General features: G+C 70.0%; 4 protein-coding genes across 5 annotated transcripts; 3 read left to right on the top strand and 1 right to left on the bottom strand.

Annotated features, from left to right (window-relative positions):
* Window positions 1-1,123: 1,123 nt before the first annotated feature.
* On the bottom strand, window positions 1,124-2,854 carry SLC52A2 (solute carrier family 52 member 2). Its single transcript, XM_004580888.2, has 4 exons — window positions 2,591-2,854; window positions 1,637-2,504; window positions 1,436-1,559; window positions 1,124-1,347 (listed from the first exon to the last, which is right to left on the bottom strand). The coding sequence occupies exons 1-4, from the start codon at window positions 2,718-2,720 to the stop codon at window positions 1,135-1,137; spliced, it is 1,335 nt and encodes a 444-aa protein (XP_004580945.2). The 5' UTR covers window positions 2,721-2,854; the 3' UTR covers window positions 1,124-1,134.
* Window positions 2,855-3,093: 239 nt separating this feature from the next.
* Window positions 3,094-5,607, top strand: FBXL6 (F-box and leucine rich repeat protein 6). Of its 2 annotated transcripts, none has more exons than XM_058659469.1 (9): window positions 3,094-3,454; window positions 3,537-3,695; window positions 3,848-3,911; window positions 4,100-4,231; window positions 4,315-4,422; window positions 4,509-4,532; window positions 4,728-4,959; window positions 5,040-5,286; window positions 5,401-5,607. In XM_058659469.1, exons 1-9 carry the CDS (start codon window positions 3,129-3,131, stop codon window positions 5,549-5,551), a joined length of 1,443 nt encoding a protein of 480 aa, XP_058515452.1. In that variant the 5' UTR covers window positions 3,094-3,128; the 3' UTR covers window positions 5,552-5,607. The 2 variants fall into 2 exon arrangements, with proteins under 2 accessions (XP_058515452.1, XP_058515453.1); XM_058659470.1 differs by having other exon boundaries at window positions 3,095-3,454; window positions 4,509-4,622.
* Window positions 5,608-5,970: 363 nt separating this feature from the next.
* TMEM249 (transmembrane protein 249) lies at window positions 5,971-7,327 on the top strand. The gene is made up of 6 exons (XM_004580886.2): window positions 5,971-5,993; window positions 6,067-6,214; window positions 6,391-6,485; window positions 6,565-6,760; window positions 6,978-7,063; window positions 7,157-7,327. The coding sequence occupies exons 2-6, from the start codon at window positions 6,097-6,099 to the stop codon at window positions 7,325-7,327; spliced, it is 666 nt and encodes a 221-aa protein (XP_004580943.2). The 5' UTR covers window positions 5,971-5,993; window positions 6,067-6,096.
* A 5,696-nt stretch (window positions 7,328-13,023) lies between these two features.
* On the top strand, window positions 13,024-15,817 carry SCRT1 (scratch family transcriptional repressor 1). Its single transcript, XM_058659475.1, has 2 exons — window positions 13,024-13,363; window positions 14,718-15,817. Exons 1-2 carry the CDS (start codon window positions 13,249-13,251, stop codon window positions 15,644-15,646), a joined length of 1,044 nt encoding a protein of 347 aa, XP_058515458.1. The 5' UTR covers window positions 13,024-13,248; the 3' UTR covers window positions 15,647-15,817.
* The last annotated feature ends 929 nt before the right edge of the window (window positions 15,818-16,746 follow it).

Here is a 16,746-nt window from a genome sequence, read left to right as displayed (position 1 = left end):
GGAGCCTGCACCCGTGTGGGAGACCTGGGAGAAGTTCCTGACTCCTGGCTTCGGATCAGCACAGCACCGGCTGTTGTGGCCATTTGAGAAGTGAATCACCGGACAGAAGATCTTCCTCTCTGTCTCTCCTCCTCTCTGTACATCTGCCTTTCCAATAAAAATAAATAAATATTAAAAAAAAAAATTACCAAAAAAATGGCAGGATGAAGAGGCTTCTGAGAGGTCCCAGGCCTTTCTCCTAGAGGTCGTGTGTGTGCACATGGCCCCAGGCCTTCTCTCTCACTGTGCACATGGCTTCTGGGCCTTCTCTCCCACTGTTTGTGCGTGTGCTCACGGTCCCTAAGCTTTCTCTCCAACAAGCACACACACACAGGTTCTCTGATCACTGGCCAAGGGGAAGGAATCAGGAAGGACCTGGGGGTGGACCTCAGCGGGTGGCTCAAGGACAGGGCCTGTCAGCAGTGGGCCTTGAGCGGAAGAGGAGGGCCAGCAGGGAGCCACCATGCCAACACCCCCTCTTGTCCTCCATCCGCTTCACAGTCAACTTCTGAGGCTCCCACCAGCCTGCCAGCCACGCCCCATGAAGGGATTGGTCAGGCTGTCAGATATGGCCATCTGGACCCCCACAGCAGGCCCCAGGGCTCAGAACCTGCCCCTGAACACCCTCCCACTCAGCCAGCATGGCAGTGGGGAAGGGGGACATCTGAAGGCCTCGTGCCCCCCGGCTCAGGCTGAGGGTGGGATAGAGTTGGGCCAGCGGCCGATGTGCAGGGTCCCGAGCATTGGGAGGCCCGAGACCAACCAGCCTGGGGACCCCAGACCCCGCTCCTCCACAGCAGGTTCTGCAGGTGCACACAAGTGAAGGCCCAGGCAGCTCGGGACCGTGGGAAGTGGTATGGCCACAGCTGCCTGCCTGAATGTGGGGGTCTCTCAGCTGCATTGTAGGAGCTGTGCCTGGTCCCAGGAGGGGAGCTCAGAGAAGGCACTGGACTTGAAGCGCCAATGTTTATTGTGCAAACCCCAGCAGGTTGTCCCGGGTCACGGGTGCCCATGGAGTGTGCAGGTGAGGGGCCCCAGCTTGTCCGGAGGCGGCAGGCACTGGAAGGACGGACGGAGGCCCCCCTGCCAGAGGGGTCAGGAGGCACACTGGTCCACACAGTCCTGTCCACTGCGGAACACGCGGAAGACGCTGGTCGGCGGGAACATGGCGATGGCCCCGAGCAGCGAGCCCACTTGGATGGCCACACCAGCCGCCAGCAGAGCCAGCCGCCCCCCACCATGCAGCAGGGAGCTGACCGCCACCTTCACGTAGGAGAATACAGCGGCACACAGCACCCACACCAGCACCTGGGGGGACACGGGGCGGCCTCCTGAGCACATGGCACCCTGTCCTGGGGGCGGCCAGCCGGGCTCCCTCAGGATCCCCCCCACTCACCACGAGGATCACCCCTGCAGAGGTGCCCACCAGCGGGGGGCAGGGACTCAGGCTTGCCAGCACCATCAGGTAGGCCCCGAAGAGCATGCCCAGCAGAGAGAGTGCCCCCAGACCTGCCAGGGACCTGGTGGGAGAGGGCAGGGACTCAGGACCCACCTGCAGCCCCCCACACCCCTCCCGCTCAGGTGTGCGCCCATGCACCTGCACAGCACAGCCATCGCCAGGAAGCAGGCGAGGGGGTTGGCGGCACTGCCCAGCACCACGGCCAGGTGGTAGGCCAGGCGCCCGTAGGGCAGGGAGGAGAAGCTCTGGATGGCTGGCAACACGCCGTTGGTCAGTGCGTTGGTGGTGGCCAGCAGGCCGAGCAGGCAGACGGTGCGAGCCGACAGCAGCCGGTGCCCCTCAGGCTCCGGGCTGGCAGCGGGAACGGCCGGCTGCTGCAATGGAGACACCTCCTCCCCCTCTTCCTCCTCCGCTGCTCCGGGGGTTCCCACCTGCAGGCCGGGCTCTGAGCCCCCAGGAGGGCTGGACCTGGGCGAGGGGGGCAGCAGCTGCAGGAGAGCTTGGAAAGCAGCGGCGGAGGCAACCAGGAGGGCCGTCAGGGCCCCGAAGAAGGCGCTGGCCGAGAAGCGCTCTGGGAAATAGAGCGGGGGCCCCTGCGTGCCGTTGGCGGGGGCCGGCAGGCATTCAAGGCGGCCGACACCCTGCACCAAGGCCAGCAGGCAGGGCAGCAGGGCGCTGAGGCCCTGGCCCAAGAAGAAGGACCGCAGGAAGGGAGGCGGCAGGTGGCTCAGGAAGGGCAAAAAGGTGACGTTGGAGGCGCAGCTGGCGCTGGCCAGCACCAGAGTTAGCGTCAGGAAGGCAACCGAGTGGGGCTGCCCGGCCACGGGGGCCACGCGGTGCCACAGAGGGGCCAGCAGGGCCGTGCCCACCACGCTCAGCGCCTGCACCACGCGGATGGGGCCGCGCTCGCTCTTGCCCGGGGCCAGCCGGCGCCACACGGTCACCACCAGCAAACCCAGGTTCCCCAGCGCCACCAGCACTGAGAGGTATGCGGGCAGGCTCCAACCTGCGGGGAGGCGAGACGGCCGGGTCAGCGCGGGCGTGGGCAGGAGCACGCCAGCCCCGCCGCCGGCCGCGCCTCCCCGCACTCACCCTCGGGCAGCTCCTTCACCACCACGGGCAGCTGCACCCACACGCCGTTCACGGCGGCCCAGGAGCCCATGCCGAAGAGGGCCACCAGCAGGTGCGTGAGCACCAGCCGGCCCAGCGGGGGCGAGGCCATTCAGCCCGGACTCTGGCGGCGGGGAGGCTGCGCTGCGCCCCGACGAAGGCTCGGGCGTCGGACCCCCGCACCCCGGGCGCGCTCTGGCGAACGACGCCCCGACGGTTCCTGCTGCGGAAGGTGGGCGGCTCGGACGGCCGAGGGGCGTGTCCGGCAGGGCGGTCCGGTCCCGGAGCGACACCGCCCCCCGAGGACTTGCAGAGTCGCCGCCCTCTCCGGCCCAGAGCGCGCGGGAACCGGGGCGCGGCCGGCCGGAGCTGGGGCTCGAACCCCTGCGCCCCCGGAGCCATCCGGCCGGAAGTCCGGCCCCGGAAACCTGGGGTGCCGGCGGGCCGTGCGCCCCGGGAGCGCCGGCCGCGGGGCCCCGCCTTTCCGCCGCGCGCCCGGCCCCTTCCGCCGCGCTCCGCCATGGCTCCCGGCGCTGCGCGGCGCGCGCGGCGGCGGGCGCGGGGCGCGCGGGGCGCGCGCGGGGCCTGGGCGCGTCCCGGCCAGAGCTGGTGGGAGCGCCTGGCGCCGCGCGGCTCCGAGTGCCACCTGCTGCCGGCCGACAGCATGCTGCTCGTGGTGCCGGGCCCGGGGCCCCGCGTCGCCCCCGCCAAGCCCCGGGCGCGGCCCCGGCTGGAGCCCGCGCAGGGGCCGGACGCCGGCTGGGGGGACCGCCTCCCCTTGGAGATCCTTGTGCACATCTTCGGGCTGCTGGTGGCGGCCGACGGGCCCCTGCCGTTCCTGGGCAGGTAGGCCGTGCACCCCGGCCGCTCCCGGGGCTGGGGGCCCGCCGAGGCAGGCCGGGACCCGCAGCCGTGTTGTGCCCCCCAGGGCCGCGCGCGTGTGCCGCCGCTGGCACGAGGCCGCCTCGCATCCCGCGCTCTGGCACACGGTGACCCTGGCGCCGCCGCCGCCCGGCCGCGCTGCCCAGAGCGGGGTCAAGATGGAGAAGAAGCTGCTGGCCGCTCTGCAGTGGCTCGTGCCCAACCGGTGAGGGAACCCCGCGCGCGCCCCCGGCCTCCTCCAGTGGGTGCGTGGAGGCCCCGGCCCTCCTGCGACCCCCGGCACCGAGGCGCGGCGAGGGCTGGGGCCTGGCGGGCTGTGGGGTGCCCCGGCCCTAGCCCCGCCCCCTGCTGCCCCAGCTTCTCCCAGCTGCAGAGTCTCACCCTGCTGCACTGGAAGAGCCAGGTGCACCCCGTGTTGAAGGTGAGAGCCCCAGGCTTCCCAGTGGGACCCCGCTTCTCCATCCTTATCGCCGCCCCCCCACGAGATGCCAGGCGGGGGCACCCAGGCAGGCCTGGCCTGCGGACACGAGCTCAGGGTGGAGGAGTGGGGAGGGCCTCCTACCCCCTGCCCTGCGCCCCCACCCCAGGAGGCCCGGTGTCTCCCTGCAGCTGGTGAGCGAACAGTGCCCCAGCCTCACCTTCCTCAAACTTTCCGACTGCCATGGCGTGACCGCAGAGGCCCTGGGCGCGCTGGCCAGAGCCTGCAGCCGCTTGCACAGCCTAGACCTGCAACACTCCACAGTGAGCCCTGGCGCCCTGGGGGCGGGGGTGCGTGGAAGGGGTCCCGGTCAGGGTCACCGCGGCCCCTGTGCTGGGTCCCCCAGGTGGAGTCCGCGGCCGTGCTGACCTTCCTGGAGGAAGCCGGAGCCCGAATGCGCAAGTTGTGGCTGACCTACAGTTCCCAGACCACAGCCATCCTGGGCGCACTGCTGGTGGGTGTGGTGGTGGGGCGGAGCTGGGCAGGCACTGGGGCCCTGCCTGGGCCAGGCTGCCCACCCGCATTCTCCCGGCCCCACAGGGTGGCCGCTGCCCCCAGCTGCAGGTCCTGGAGCTGAGCACCGGCCTCAGTCGCAACAGCACACCCCTGCAGCTCCCCGTGGAAGGCCTGCAGAAGGGCTGCCCCCAGCTGCAGGTACCTGCTGCCCTGCCCAGCGCCTGGGGGGGCCCCGGAGGACACGGGTGGGTGGGCAGGCTAGCCCAGGGCCCGTCCTGTGGCTTGAACTCCGCCTGCCCCCAGGTACTGAGGCTGCTGAATCTGGTGTGGCTGCCCAAGCCATGTGCACGGGGGTCCATGCCCGGGCCTGGCTTCCCCCGCCTCCAGGAGCTCTGCCTGGCCAGCTCCACCAGCAACTTTGTCAGCAATGAGGTCCTGGACCGCCTGCTGCACGGCTCGCCCGGCCTGCGCCTGTTGGACCTGCGTGGTTGTTCCCGCGTCACACCTGCTGGCCTGCTGGACCTGCCCTGCCAGGGTCAGCGTCCCCTGGGTGGCCGGGAGCTGGGGGAGCAGGGAGCCCCCCTGCCCGGTGCTCATGGCTCAACCTCTTCCCAGAGTTAGAGCAACTGTACCTGGGACTGTATGGCCACTCGGACCGGCTGACCCTGGTCAAGGAGGGCAGCCCCCTGCTGACCCACAAGTGGGGACGCACCCTGCGTGAGCTGGACCTGAGTGGCCAGGGCTTCAGTGAGGAGGACCTGGAGCGGGCCTTGGCCGCCTTCTCGGGCTCCCCGGATGGCTCCCCACCAGCACTGTGCTCGTTGAACCTCAGGGGGACCCGGGTAACCCCCAGCACGGTCAGGTCAGCACCCCTGCCCAGAGCTGGCAGCCGCTAACGTGGGCCGGCCTTGTGGAGTGGGATGGGGAGAAGCTGGCGGCCGATCCTGGGTCCCAGTGGCCTGCGCTGTCCCCACAGCTCCGTGATCGCCAGCTGCCCTGGCCTGCTGCACCTGAACCTGGAGTCCTGCCGCTGCCTGCCCAGGGGCCTGAAGCGCGCCTACCGCGGCCTGGAAGAGGTCCAGTGGTGCCTGGAGCAGCTGCTCACCAGCTCCCCCTCCCCCAGCTAGGGGGCTGCTCGCCCTGCCTGCCCGGTTTTGTTACAATAAAGACAATTTCTAAGGAATTGTGTGTGAGGAGAAGTTGTGGGCTTGCCCTGCCCACATGTGTGTGTGGGTCCTACTCGCAGCAGAAGCCACGGTCACGCTCGGGCAGTAGGGCCAGAGAGGCCTCCCACACTGAGCCTGGGATGTGTGGTCATCCTGTGGCGGCTCTGCCAGGGAGTGTCCTCTCCGGGGTCCAGACCTGCAGGGGAAGAGAGCCATGGCCCACCGCAAGGCCTGCCCCAGGAAGGGTGGGCAACAGAAGCCCCTTCTAGAACCCCTGGGACTTCTAGAACTCAGCAGGGCCCACTCGGAGGCGTCCCTCTGCACGCCCTGCAGCTCATCCCCTGGGAGCTGCTTTCTTCCCTCCCCCCGCCCCCCCGCAACCCTGGAGAACCTCCTGTCCAAGGTGTGGGCACGGCGGGCAGCAGGTGGGGTCCACAGGCAGGCTGCCCCAGGCTGACCACGACCCTCCCACTCAGAGCTCCAAGGGCCGGGTCAGCCACCTGCCCATGAACTCGGACAGCAGCCACTTCCAGCTCTGGACACTGGGTTTCTTCACCGAGCGCCATTTGGCCAGGCGCCTCAAGAGCAACAGCTTCTACCCCTTCACGCAGCAGCAGCCTGGGGGTGCGTGGGCAGCACGGGGTGGTGGGCAGGGGCAGTGCGGGGTGCGTGGGCAGCACGGGGTGCAGGCGGCCGGGTGGTGTGTGGGCAGCCGGGCGTGCGTGGGCAGGGGCAGTGCGCTGGCGGTCGGAGGGGTGGGGTGCGGGGCGGCCCCCGCAGCACTCACGCAACACCCGCAGTCTTTGTGCTGGAGTACTACCAGGACACACTGTGGAAGGGGGCGTTGCTCTTCGCGGTCTGCATCGTGCTGGTCAGCCTGGACTTCATCCGGCAGGTGGGCACGCGTGCTCCGGCCCCTCCGCCTGCCCTCGGCGAACGGGTCCTCACGCATCCCCGCCACGCGGCCCCCGCAGGTGCGCAAGCAGGAGACCTGGGGCTTCCCTGCGTACGGCGTGGGCGTGGGCCTCTGGCTCCTGGTCTCGTCGCTGCCGCGGCGCCGCCTGGTACTGAACCACCCGCGTGGCATATACCACTTCTCCATCCGGGGCCGCACCGTCTGCCAGGGCCCCATGCACCTGGTCTATGTGCGCCTGGCACTCAGCTCCGACGGTGACGCCCGGGCCGGGGCGGGCAGGTGGGCCCCAACCTGGAGGGTACCCTAACCCTAAGGCCCACGGGGTACCCCTGCCCCAGTCACCGTGAGCCTGCGCCCTCCCCACGCCCTGGCCGTGCTGGCCAGGTCCTCCCGAGCCCCTCCTGCCCCTGCCCGCGCCCCTGTTGAGTGCACCCCGAGGCCCTGGCTGAGTGCACCCCCCACCCACGCCAGCCTACGGGAGGTGCTTCTTCCGGCTGGTTCTCAGCGGCCACAAGCTGGAGCCGCTGGTGCTGGTGCAGCTGTCAGAGCGCTACGAGGTGGGTCCCGCCGAGGGAGCCTGACGGCGGGGCTGGGGCTGCAGGTCCGCGCGCACCCGCCGGATGAGAACCCACCCTCCCCCGATCCCGCAGCAAATCGAGTACCTGGGACGCCACGTCGCTCAGAAACTCAACATTAACTACTTCGACTACCTAGCCACGTCCTACCGGCACGTGGTGCGCCACCGGCCGCTGGAGGGTGCCTTGGGCCCGGGCGTAGCGCAGCGCAAGGTCCGCCTCCACGACCCGCCGGGGCGAGCCTAGCGCACAGCCCCCCACCCACCACCGCTCCCAGCCCCTCTACTGGCAATAAAGCTGCCTCTGGCTTCCCACCGGGTTGTTTTGTCTGGCGGGGGAGGCTCCCAATTAAGGGGCACCCCTCCAGGACCTGGCAGCCCTGGCCACGCCTGGCGGCTGAGCTGGAACGCCCTCGGCCCCAGCCAGCCCTCCAGGAGGCAGCATTCTTAGGAGGTCAGCCAGCCATCAGTGAGCAGGCAGCTGGTCAAGGGCTAGAATCCCCTTGGTCCCTTGTGCGCTCCACCCCAGCTCCCAGGCCAGCCCGCAGTGGGGAGGCTCGGAGGCAGAGAAGCGCTGGGCCAGGGAGGCATCCTGGAGCCAGCTGCTGCCTTACCCTGGTCGCTGGGCACCAGGCCTGCATGTGGGCTCTGTGCACCTACCATGTCCCCCGTGCCTGGGTCTCCTACCCCCACCCCACTCGCCGTGCCCCTCTGGCTCCCAGAACCCACTGCTGCCCCCGTGGCTGTGCTGGTCAGCGCGGCTCTAGAGGCATGGCCACCGAGTGTCTGCGGAACCACAGCTCTGGACCAGCAGTGTAATATTTTCCCTGCAAGTGCCGGCATCCCACATGGACACCAGTTCAAGTCCTGGCTGCTCCACTTCCCATCCAGCTCCCTGCCGGTGGCCTGGAAAAGCAGCGGAGGACGGCCCAGAGCCTTGGGACCCTGCATCAGCATGAGAGACCTGGAAGAAGGTGCTGGCCCAGTCCTGGTCATTGTAACCATGTGAGGAGTGAACCAGTGGATGGAGGACTCTTTCTGTCTCTGTAATTCTGTTTCTAATAAAAAGCAAATGTTTAATAGGAAAAAGGCAAAAAAAGTAGTTAAAATAAAACAGCAGGTGTCCCATGAGCCCATGCCTTGGGAAGCAGCTGGGTGGTACCATGATGCCTGCTTGTGGCCCTGTCTAGGGATCATGGGTGCTTGCAATGCCCCTCGGCAGAGCCGGGCTACTGGGTGCGCTGTGACGTGTCCAAGTGAGACGTGGCCACTGATGGCTGCGCCCAGGGGCCCCCGACCCCCCAGTGGGGGCTGTGTTGTCCCTGAAACAGCAGTGCCCAGCTCCTGCCCAAGGGCAGAGAACTAACCAGGACTGGGGGTGTCCTGACAGCCACTTGGAGGAGGGCAGACACCCCAAACACAGACTTGGAAAAGCATGGAGTCAGAGATGGGGAGCAGGAAAGACAGGTCTGGAGTCCCCACGTAGGTCTCCAGAGCCAGCCCTGGCTAGCAAGGCCATGGGCAGAGTCAGGTGAGGGCCGTGGGTGGACAGCACTATCCACAAAGAGGCGGGGAGGATGACTGGGGAGGACTGGGAGAGCAGCGGGGAGCCCAGGCAGGCACGGCCCCTGGTGGGGGTGCAGAGAAATGGGGCCTCTTGTTAGTTGTTTAAAAAATTTATTTTGGGCCCGGCGGCGTGGCCTGGCGGCTAAAGTCCTCGCCTTGAAAGCCCCGGGATCCCATATGGGCACCGGTTCTAATCCCGGCAGCTCCACTTCCCATCCAGCACCTGCTTGTGGCCTGGGAAAGCAGTCGAGGACGGCCCAATGCATTGGGACCCTGCACCCGTGTGGGAGACCTGGGAGAAGTTCCTGGTTCCTGGCTTCGGATCGGCACGCACCGGCCCGTTGCGGCTCACTTGGAGAGTGAATCATCGGATAGAAGATCTTCCTCTCTGTCTCTCCTCCTCTCTGTATATCTGGCTTTCCAGTAATAATAAAATATTAAAAAAAATTTATTTTATTGGGACCGGCGCCATGGCCTAGTGGCTAAAGTCCTCTCTTTGAATGTGCTGGGATCCTGTATAGCTGCCGGCTCTAATCACGGCAGCCCTACTTCCCATCCAGCTCCCTGCTTGTGGCCTGGGAAAGCAGTCGAGGACGGTCCAATGCATTGGGACCCTGCACCCGTGTGGGGACCTGGAAGAGGTTCCTGGCTCTTGGCTTCGGATCAGCATAGCACCAGTTGCTGCGCACACTTGGGGAGTGAATCATCGGACGGAAGATCTTCCTCTCTTTCTCCTTCTCTTTGTATATCTGACTTTATAATGAAAATAAATAAATTAAAAAAAAAAAAAAAAAGAAATTCAGTTCCGGGAGAGAAACATCTCCCAGCTGCTGGTTCACACCCCAGAGGCCTGCAGTTGCTTCAGCAGGGCTGGGGGCCGGGAGCTCCTCCACCCTGGTCTCCTTGCTGGACGGCCAGGTGCCTGCTGCTTTCCAGGCTCAAGAGTGAAGCCACATGCAGCCAGGACCAGCTGGTGAGAGCGGGGGTGAGCAGGCAAGGCAGGCACCTGGCGCCTCGGGCGCGGGGGAAGCCGGGGCACGGTCCCCGCGCCCTTGCACATTGCGCCACGCCGCCACCAGGCATGGCGGACAGGATGCCAGCATGCGGCAAGTGGCGAGCAAGCAACCCACAGTTGCGCCAGCACTCACGCTGCCCTGCGCACCTGTGTCAGGTCCAGGTGCTGCCCACCTGCCGGAGCTTCAGGCTCAGAGGCCCTCCACACACACACTGGGTGCTGACCAGCAGGGCTACCTCTCATTAACAGGTGGGAGAGCAGGGCCAATGCTGTGCTTTAGCCAGTACAGCCACCTGCAGCGCTGGCATCCCACATGGGCGAGTTCCAGTCCCAGCTGCTCTGCCGACGTGCTCGGGAAAGCAGCAAAGTGTGGCGTATGTGCTTGGGCCCCTGCACCCACATGTAATTCCGAAATGGAGGTCCTGGCTTGGGCACTGGCCCTGCCCTGGTCCCGGTCGCCTCTGGACATGCCATGCTTCTGCACAGCCAGGGCCTAGCAGGCTGGAGCCAGAGCTCAGAGCTCTGTTGGTCTCAACTGAGTAGGGCATGGCTGGACGCTCTAGCACACACTCCCACAGCGTCCCTGCATCCGCACCCTTGGTCCTGAAGCTGAGCACCCACGCTCTCTCCTCAAGGAGCCTGCGGCCCTGTCCCCACTGAGGAGCACAGCCCCAGGGTCAGCCCTGCTGTTCCACCACCGTATCCTCCAGGTCTCTGGTGTGGCAGCTTTGGCCTCCATCTGCACACCCTGGCCCTCCCCACCACTTCCTCTTGGCACAGGACTGACCCTTGTGGCTGAGATGGCCAGGGCCACAGAAGCCCTCGGTCAGAGCCCTAGCTGTGAGGAGGAAGAGGTCGGATGGCGTGATGCAGACCATATCAATGCCAGGGGCGGCTGCTGGGTTCACAGTGCAGGACCTGCCCTCAGGCTGCAGGGCACACAGCCCAGGACCCACCCTCTGGCTGAGGGGAGCACAGCCCAGGACCCGTCCTTAGGCCAGGCCATTTTTTTTGAGGGGGCACTGTGCAAGAGACCACAGAGGGCGTGAGGGTCAGGACCCGAAGGGCCAGGAGGACTGGCTAGTCCAGGACCAGCACGGCCTTGCCTGAGTTGTCCTTAGCTGAGCCTCCCTCACGCCCCCTCAGTTGGAGGCTCAGTACATCAGTGAGGAAAGCTGAAAAGTGTTTGAAGGCCAGAGAGGCCAAGGGTCCTTGTGGGCCCATCCCGACCCCCAGATGTGGAGGTGGCTGGGTGTGGCTGCTTCAAGGACGGTGCCGCGGGGCCACATGTGTGTTCCGGACCTGGGAGGGCCTGGACTGATGGCCAGGGCCCAGGCCCAGCTGCCCTCCCCTGCCGGGCATGGGCTGCGGAATCTACGCCAGCACCAGCCAGGCCGCACCAACGGCCCCCTTGGGAGCGCGCAGCTAGGAGACACAGGTGCGCCTGCTCGGTTTGCGTCCACCCTGCGCGGAGGCTGGGGGTCAGGGCCGGCCGGGTCCCCGAGGGGCAAGGGTTTATGGACAGGGACGGGACGAAGGAAGGGGGGCGACGGAGAAACGGGACTCCAGAGAGCGAGACGAAGAGAGGGGGAGAAGCACGTGGAAACGGACAGGGGTCCAGGAGCAGGCGGTGGGCGCCGCGCAGCGGGGGGGGGGGGCGCGCCCCGAGGGCTTGCCAGGTAATTAGGCCTCGGTCCAGATGGGCCCCCCAATCCTGCAATCAAAATGCTAATTGTGCCTGCGACTCCGGCTGAGCCTCGGGCGAGCGCCCTCCCCCCCGCAGGAGGCAGAGGGGACCCCCTCGCCCCCCTCCGCGAGCATGCCCGGCTGAGGCCCGCCGATAAGGGGGCGGCGGTGCCGTCCGCCCGACCCCCAGGGAGAGCCTGCCACGCAAGGTGGATGTCCCCGCGCCGGGTCGGCGCCGCGGCCGGCTGCGTGGGGGCGAGGCGCAGGCCGCGCGCTCCCGGCCGCCCCGCGCAAGGTCACCGCGCGCGCCCCGCAGCGCGGCGTTGGCGAGCGGCCCCGGCCCCGGCGAGCGGCCGGGCAGACCCGGAGGGCCGGGCGGGGACGGCGAGGGGACAATGGCGGCGCCGGACCCGACCGGGGACCAGCGCCCCGCGCGCGGCCATTGTGCGGCCCCGCGCCCCGCGTGCGCCATTGGCCGCCGGGCCTGACGTCATGGGGGCTGCGAACTCGGCGCGGGCGGCCTCCGCAAGGTGATGCGCCTGGTTGCGGGGCCGCCGGGGGAGCTGCAGCCCCGCGGAAGGGCGCAGAGCCATCCGCGGAGCCCCGTTCCTGGAGCGAGGGGCCCCGCAGACCCCCGCGCCTCACCGCGTCCGCCGCAGGGCCGAGGGGCGGGTTCGGGGTCAGCCCGGGTGACCGCGCGGCCGGAGACACTGCGGCACGGCGCGCACGCGGCTCCCGCACAGCCGCTTTCGCTGCCTCAGCACTCGCCCCCGCACCGCGCGCGTCCCTGCCCCCCACGCGCGGCGGGTGACCCCGAGGGCGCAGCGCGCCTAGGATGGCACCCCCTCCCCACATACACAGGCCCCGGGGCGCCCCGGTCCTCCTCTCCCACCCGGCCGACAATGCGGCCGCGCGCGGGGCGGCCATTCCCTGAGCGACGCGGGGGACTCCTAGCACCCCTAGGCTTCCCCGGGCCCCCTCCCAGGAGACCCCGGCGGGCGACCGGGCCCGCGCAGCCATTTCCGCCGGCCGCCTCCCCTCCCCCCCCGCTCGCCGCCTTTAAAAGCCGGAGGCTGGGCCGGGCCGCGGGCAGAGGCGGCTGCGGGCTCGGGAGGCCGCGCGGGAGCTGTCCGAGCGCCGAGCCCCGCCCCCGAGCCCCGTCCCTCCCCCTCCCTCGGCCCGCCCTCCGCACGCTCCCCTCCCCCCAGGACCCCCGCCCCCCGCCGCCGCCGCCGCCGCCGCCGCTCTGGCTGCAGAACAATAAAGCCAGCCTCCCCGAGACCCCCGCCGAGGACCCCCGCCCGGCGGCCGAGCGCCCTCGGCCCGCCCCTCTCCGCCCGCGCCGGCCGTGCGCGCTCGGGCGCTGGCCGCGGTGCTGCCCGGGCCGGCGCTGGCCGCGGTGCTGAAAACGCCGGCGCCCCCACCGCCGCCGCCGCCGCCCCCGGGGGCATGGGGCTCCGCTGACTGAGGCTCCGCCGCGGCGGCGGCGGGGAGCGGAAGGGGGCCGCGGGGCCGGGCCAGCGCTGCACCCATTGCAGCCCGCGGGCCCGGGACGGAGCCGCTCCCCCCTCTCCGCCATCCCCCCCCCAGCCACCAGCCTCCTCCCCCGCCTGTCCAGGGGCGGCACTGCGGGCTGGGAAGCCGGGACCAGAGCAGGGAAGGAAGGAAGGAAGGAAGGAGCGAAGGAAGGAGGCGAGCGCGCGAGGAGAGCCGCCGTCCCGGGGCGCGCAGCGGCGAGCCCGCGGCGCACGGACCGGCCCTGGCGCGGCAGCATCCGGCGGCCCGAGCGGGGACCCGAGCCGCCGCCGCCGCTCCTCGGATGGTGCCCGGCGCCCGCCGCGGCCGCAGCGCCCCCGAGCCCCGGCTGCGCAGGCCCGCAGCGCCGGAGCCCCGCAGGAACCATGCCCAGGTCCTTCCTGGTCAAGAAGGTCAAACTTGACACCTTCTCCTCGGCCGACCTCGAGAGCTCCTACGGGCGCGCCCGCGGCGACCTCGGCGTGCGGCTACATGATAAAGGTGCGAGCCGGGCTGGGGGCCGCGGAGGGGGAGGGGGCCGGGCACCTCGGGCTGGACCTGGCCGGGCTGGGCGCGCAGGCAGGCGGTGGGGGGCTACCGCCCCGGGGGAGAGCGCGCGTGCCGTGACCCCCGGCTCCGACAGCCTGGACCCCTGCTAGGAGTAAGGCCGGGAGCCGAGAGGAGTAGGCCTGCGGCTGGGCGGGCGCCCACCTGTGAGGGCCACAGCCCCCGGGGCGGCAGAGGGGGCTCAGCGCCACCACCTCCCCTCTCCGCACACGGCCGGAAGGCTCTTTGTGTGCTGCCCAAGTTCAAGGACAACTGTTAGCACGCAGGCTGGGGCGCGGGGAGTGCCAGCAGAGCAAGCGTGCCCTGCAGGAGTGGGAGCCTGTGTGGGCCCATGTGACTGCGTGTGGCCATGTGACTGTCAGTGTGTGACCCTGTGTGTGTGCCTGCCTGTGTGCCACTCCATGGGGCCATGTGACTCCGAGGCCACCACGCGCCATGTGACCGCCAGTGTCCCTGCTGCGGCAGGTGTGACCGTGGCACGGGTGGGAGGGGGCGCCTCGCCCCGCCGGGGAGGTCTCCTGGGGGGCCCGCCAGCAGGCTGGAGCCGGGAGATCCGCCTCGCGCTCCGGGGGCCACTGCGGGCACCTGCGCCAACGCCGCCGCTGGCTTGCCGCAACAGCTGGTCTCTCTGAAGGTGTCCCCTGGTGGACGCTCCTCCCACCCCTGACCCTGCACTGTCCGTTGGGCGCTGTCACCCAGGGTGGGGTGCAGGGCAGGCCCCCAAGGCGCAGCCGCACCCAAGCGGTCGGAGTTAGGGAGGCGCACTGGCCAAGGTGGATGGGGGGTCCAGCCCAGCGAGTGCCAGGCAGAGAGGCAGCGGGGAGGCAGCGAGGAGGCAGCGAGGAGGCCGCGGGAGCCCGGAGGAGGGCGCCTTTCCCAGGCTGCGCCGGGGGACCTGGGCAGCCAGAGGGGACAGCACCGAGGCGGGGCGCGGGGAGGAGCCAGGTGGGGGAACCCCGGAGAGGCGCGCCACGGGGTCCCCGGGCCCGCGGACCGGTGGACCGGCTTTGTGCGCTGCGGGCCTGCAGTGTGTTGCATAATCAGGGAAAACTGCTGAAGTGGGGAGAACCCGCGGGGAGGGGCGAGGCGAGGACGCGCCGCCCCTCCCCCCTGACCTTGAGGCTCGGGGGAAGGGGGGCGGCCCCGCCCGGAGCTGCCGGTGCTCCTCCCGCGGCGGGGGCGGGGCGGTGGGCCGCGCTCACCGGCCCCCTCCCCGCTGTCTCCGTCCCGCCCCCCACCCCGTCCCCTCCTTTGTCTTCCGCCCCCCGCGCCCCCTCTCGCTCCGCAGGATACCTCAGCGACTACGTGGGGCCGGTCTGCGATGGCGACGCCGAGGCGGCGCTGCTCAAGGGGCCGTCCCCGGAGCCCATGTACGCGGCCGCTGTGCGCGGAGAGCTGGGTCCCGCCGCCGCGGGCTCGGCGCCGCCGCCCACCCCGCGTCCGGAGCTGGCCACGGCCGCGGGCGGCTACATCAACGGCGACGCGGCAGTCAGCGAGGGCTACGCGGCCGACGCCTTCTTCATCACCGATGGGCGTTCGCGCCGCAAGACGGCCCACGCGGGCTCCGGTGCCCACGCCGCCGCGCCCCCCTCCGCGGCCTCGGCGGCTGCGCCCCCCGACGGCGACTCCGGGCCCGGGGCGGGCGCGCGCGGCTCCGGCTCGGGGGGTCGGGGAGGCGCGCGCGCGGGGGCGGGCGCCGAGGCGCGCGCGGGGCCGGGGCCCGCGGGCGGCGGCCGGCACGCGTGCGGGGAGTGCGGCAAGACGTACGCCACGTCGTCGAACCTGAGCCGCCACAAGCAGACGCACCGCAGCCTGGACAGCCAGCTGGCGCGGCGCTGCCCGACGTGCGGCAAGGTGTACGTGTCCATGCCGGCCATGGCCATGCACCTGCTCACGCACGACCTGCGCCACAAGTGCGGCGTGTGCGGCAAGGCCTTCTCGCGGCCCTGGCTGCTTCAGGGCCACATGCGCTCGCACACCGGCGAGAAGCCCTTTGGCTGCGCGCACTGCGGCAAGGCCTTCGCCGACCGCTCCAACCTGCGCGCGCACATGCAGACGCACTCGGCCTTCAAGCACTTCCAATGCAAGCGCTGTAAGAAGAGCTTCGCGCTCAAGTCCTATCTCAACAAGCACTACGAGTCGGCCTGCTTCAAGGGCGGCGCGGCCGGCGGGCCCGCGGCCCCCGCGCCGCCCCAACTCAGCCCCGTGCAGGCCTAGGCCCGCCGGCTCGGCGCGCAGCAATACGGGGCGGAGGGCGCCCTCCTCCCCTGCCCGGCAGTCTCCGCAGCGTCCAGGCAGAGGGGCCGGAGGGCGGGCCCCTCCTCGCAGCAATAGGGGGAGGGGGCCGGCCCCACCCTGCCCGCCAGGGGCCTCGCCAGCCCCTTCTAGCAATAGGGTCCCGAGGGGAGACCCACCTCCCCACCCAGCCCGCTCCTCTCCTCTCCAGGGTGCCCCCAGGCTTTCTCCCAGCAATAGGGTCCACGAGACCCAGAACCGAACCTCATATCCGAGTTGGGTCTCTGAAGGGGAGGGTAGCGGGAGGCGGGTTCGGGGTGGGGTGGGGCAGGGCGCGCCCTCCTCCCTCCTCTGCGCGAGCCTCAGGTCTTCCCTCCCCGCGCCCCTTCCCCAAGCCGTCCAGGGCTTCCTCCGCCGGGCGGGCGGGCGGGCGGGCGCGGGAGCGGCCTTGGGAGGCGGGGTCCCTGCCCGCCGACCCCCGGGGGATGGGACGGCGCGTCCCCTTCGGAGCCGCCCCTGACCCTCGGCTAAATCCGAATTCTTCCAGCCCGGCTCGCCGGGAATGTTAACGACGCATATCGAATCGCATGGACACCCCGGCCCCCTCGGACCCCAGCCCCGGGCCCCCTCCCTCGCTCCCGGGGCGCTCGCTTCCAAGGGCGGCCCCGGGGCCCGACAGGCGGGCGCGGCTCTGGCGCTTGCACACCTCTGTATTCGCTTTGCGGGTAAAGCCCCCGGAGGGGCGCGGACGCGTCGGGGTCCTCTCTTTCTCTATTTGTTTTATTGATGAACCGATTGCACTCGGGTCAGGGACGGGGGTGAGGGGCTGTGTGCTCGGGGGTTCCCGCCGCGCGCCGGGCGCAGCCTCCGGGGAGCCCCGGACCCGCCCCTCCCTCAGCTGCCAACTTTCTGCCCGCCTATGCCAAAGCCTCGCGGCGACCCCGCCCCAAGGGCCCGCGCCATTGGCCGCCGCCTTCGTGACGCCACTGCATGCAGCCCCGACCCCCCGCCCGACCCTCTCCCCGGGGCTGCCCGCTCCCCTGGTCCCCTAGTTAGTCCGATGCCGACCATAGAGCAATAAT

Source organism: Ochotona princeps, unplaced genomic scaffold, assembly GCF_030435755.1.
Source record: "Ochotona princeps isolate mOchPri1 unplaced genomic scaffold, mOchPri1.hap1 HAP1_SCAFFOLD_121, whole genome shotgun sequence".
Taxonomy (NCBI): domain Eukaryota; kingdom Metazoa; phylum Chordata; class Mammalia; order Lagomorpha; family Ochotonidae; genus Ochotona; species Ochotona princeps.
This window is presented reverse-complemented; position numbering and strand designations above follow the sequence as displayed.

What these genes read in the sequence shown, in the direction of transcription:
- SLC52A2 (XM_004580888.2), bottom strand. Translation starts at nt 2,720, where the DNA reads ATGGCCTCGCCCCCGCTGGGCCGGCTGGTGCTCACGCACCTGCTGGTG. An exon ending in GCGATGGCTGTGCTGTGCAG is followed by an intron (nt 1,560 to 1,636) that starts GTGCATGGGCGC and finishes CTCTCCCACCAG; the next exon opens with GTCCCTGGCAGGTCTGGGGG. An exon ending in CTGCAGGGGTGATCCTCGTG is followed by an intron (nt 1,348 to 1,435) that starts GTGAGTGGGGGG and finishes GTGTCCCCCCAG; the next exon opens with GTGCTGGTGTGGGTGCTGTG.
- SCRT1 (XM_058659475.1), top strand. Translation starts at nt 13,249, where the DNA reads ATGCCCAGGTCCTTCCTGGTCAAGAAGGTCAAACTTGACACCTTCTCC. An exon ending in CGTGCGGCTACATGATAAAG is followed by an intron (nt 13,364 to 14,717) that starts GTGCGAGCCGGG and finishes CTCGCTCCGCAG; the next exon opens with GATACCTCAGCGACTACGTG.
- TMEM249 (XM_004580886.2), top strand. Translation starts at nt 6,097, where the DNA reads ATGAACTCGGACAGCAGCCACTTCCAGCTCTGGACACTGGGTTTCTTC. An exon ending in CACGCAGCAGCAGCCTGGGG is followed by an intron (nt 6,215 to 6,390) that starts GTGCGTGGGCAG and finishes CAACACCCGCAG; the next exon opens with TCTTTGTGCTGGAGTACTAC. An exon ending in AGCTGTCAGAGCGCTACGAG is followed by an intron (nt 7,064 to 7,156) that starts GTGGGTCCCGCC and finishes CCGATCCCGCAG; the next exon opens with CAAATCGAGTACCTGGGACG.
- FBXL6 (XM_058659470.1), top strand. Translation starts at nt 3,129, where the DNA reads ATGGCTCCCGGCGCTGCGCGGCGCGCGCGGCGGCGGGCGCGGGGCGCG. An exon ending in CAGTGGCTCGTGCCCAACCG is followed by an intron (nt 3,696 to 3,847) that starts GTGAGGGAACCC and finishes CTGCTGCCCCAG; the next exon opens with CTTCTCCCAGCTGCAGAGTC. An exon ending in GCTGGACCTGCCCTGCCAGG is followed by an intron (nt 4,960 to 5,039) that starts GTCAGCGTCCCC and finishes ACCTCTTCCCAG; the next exon opens with AGTTAGAGCAACTGTACCTG.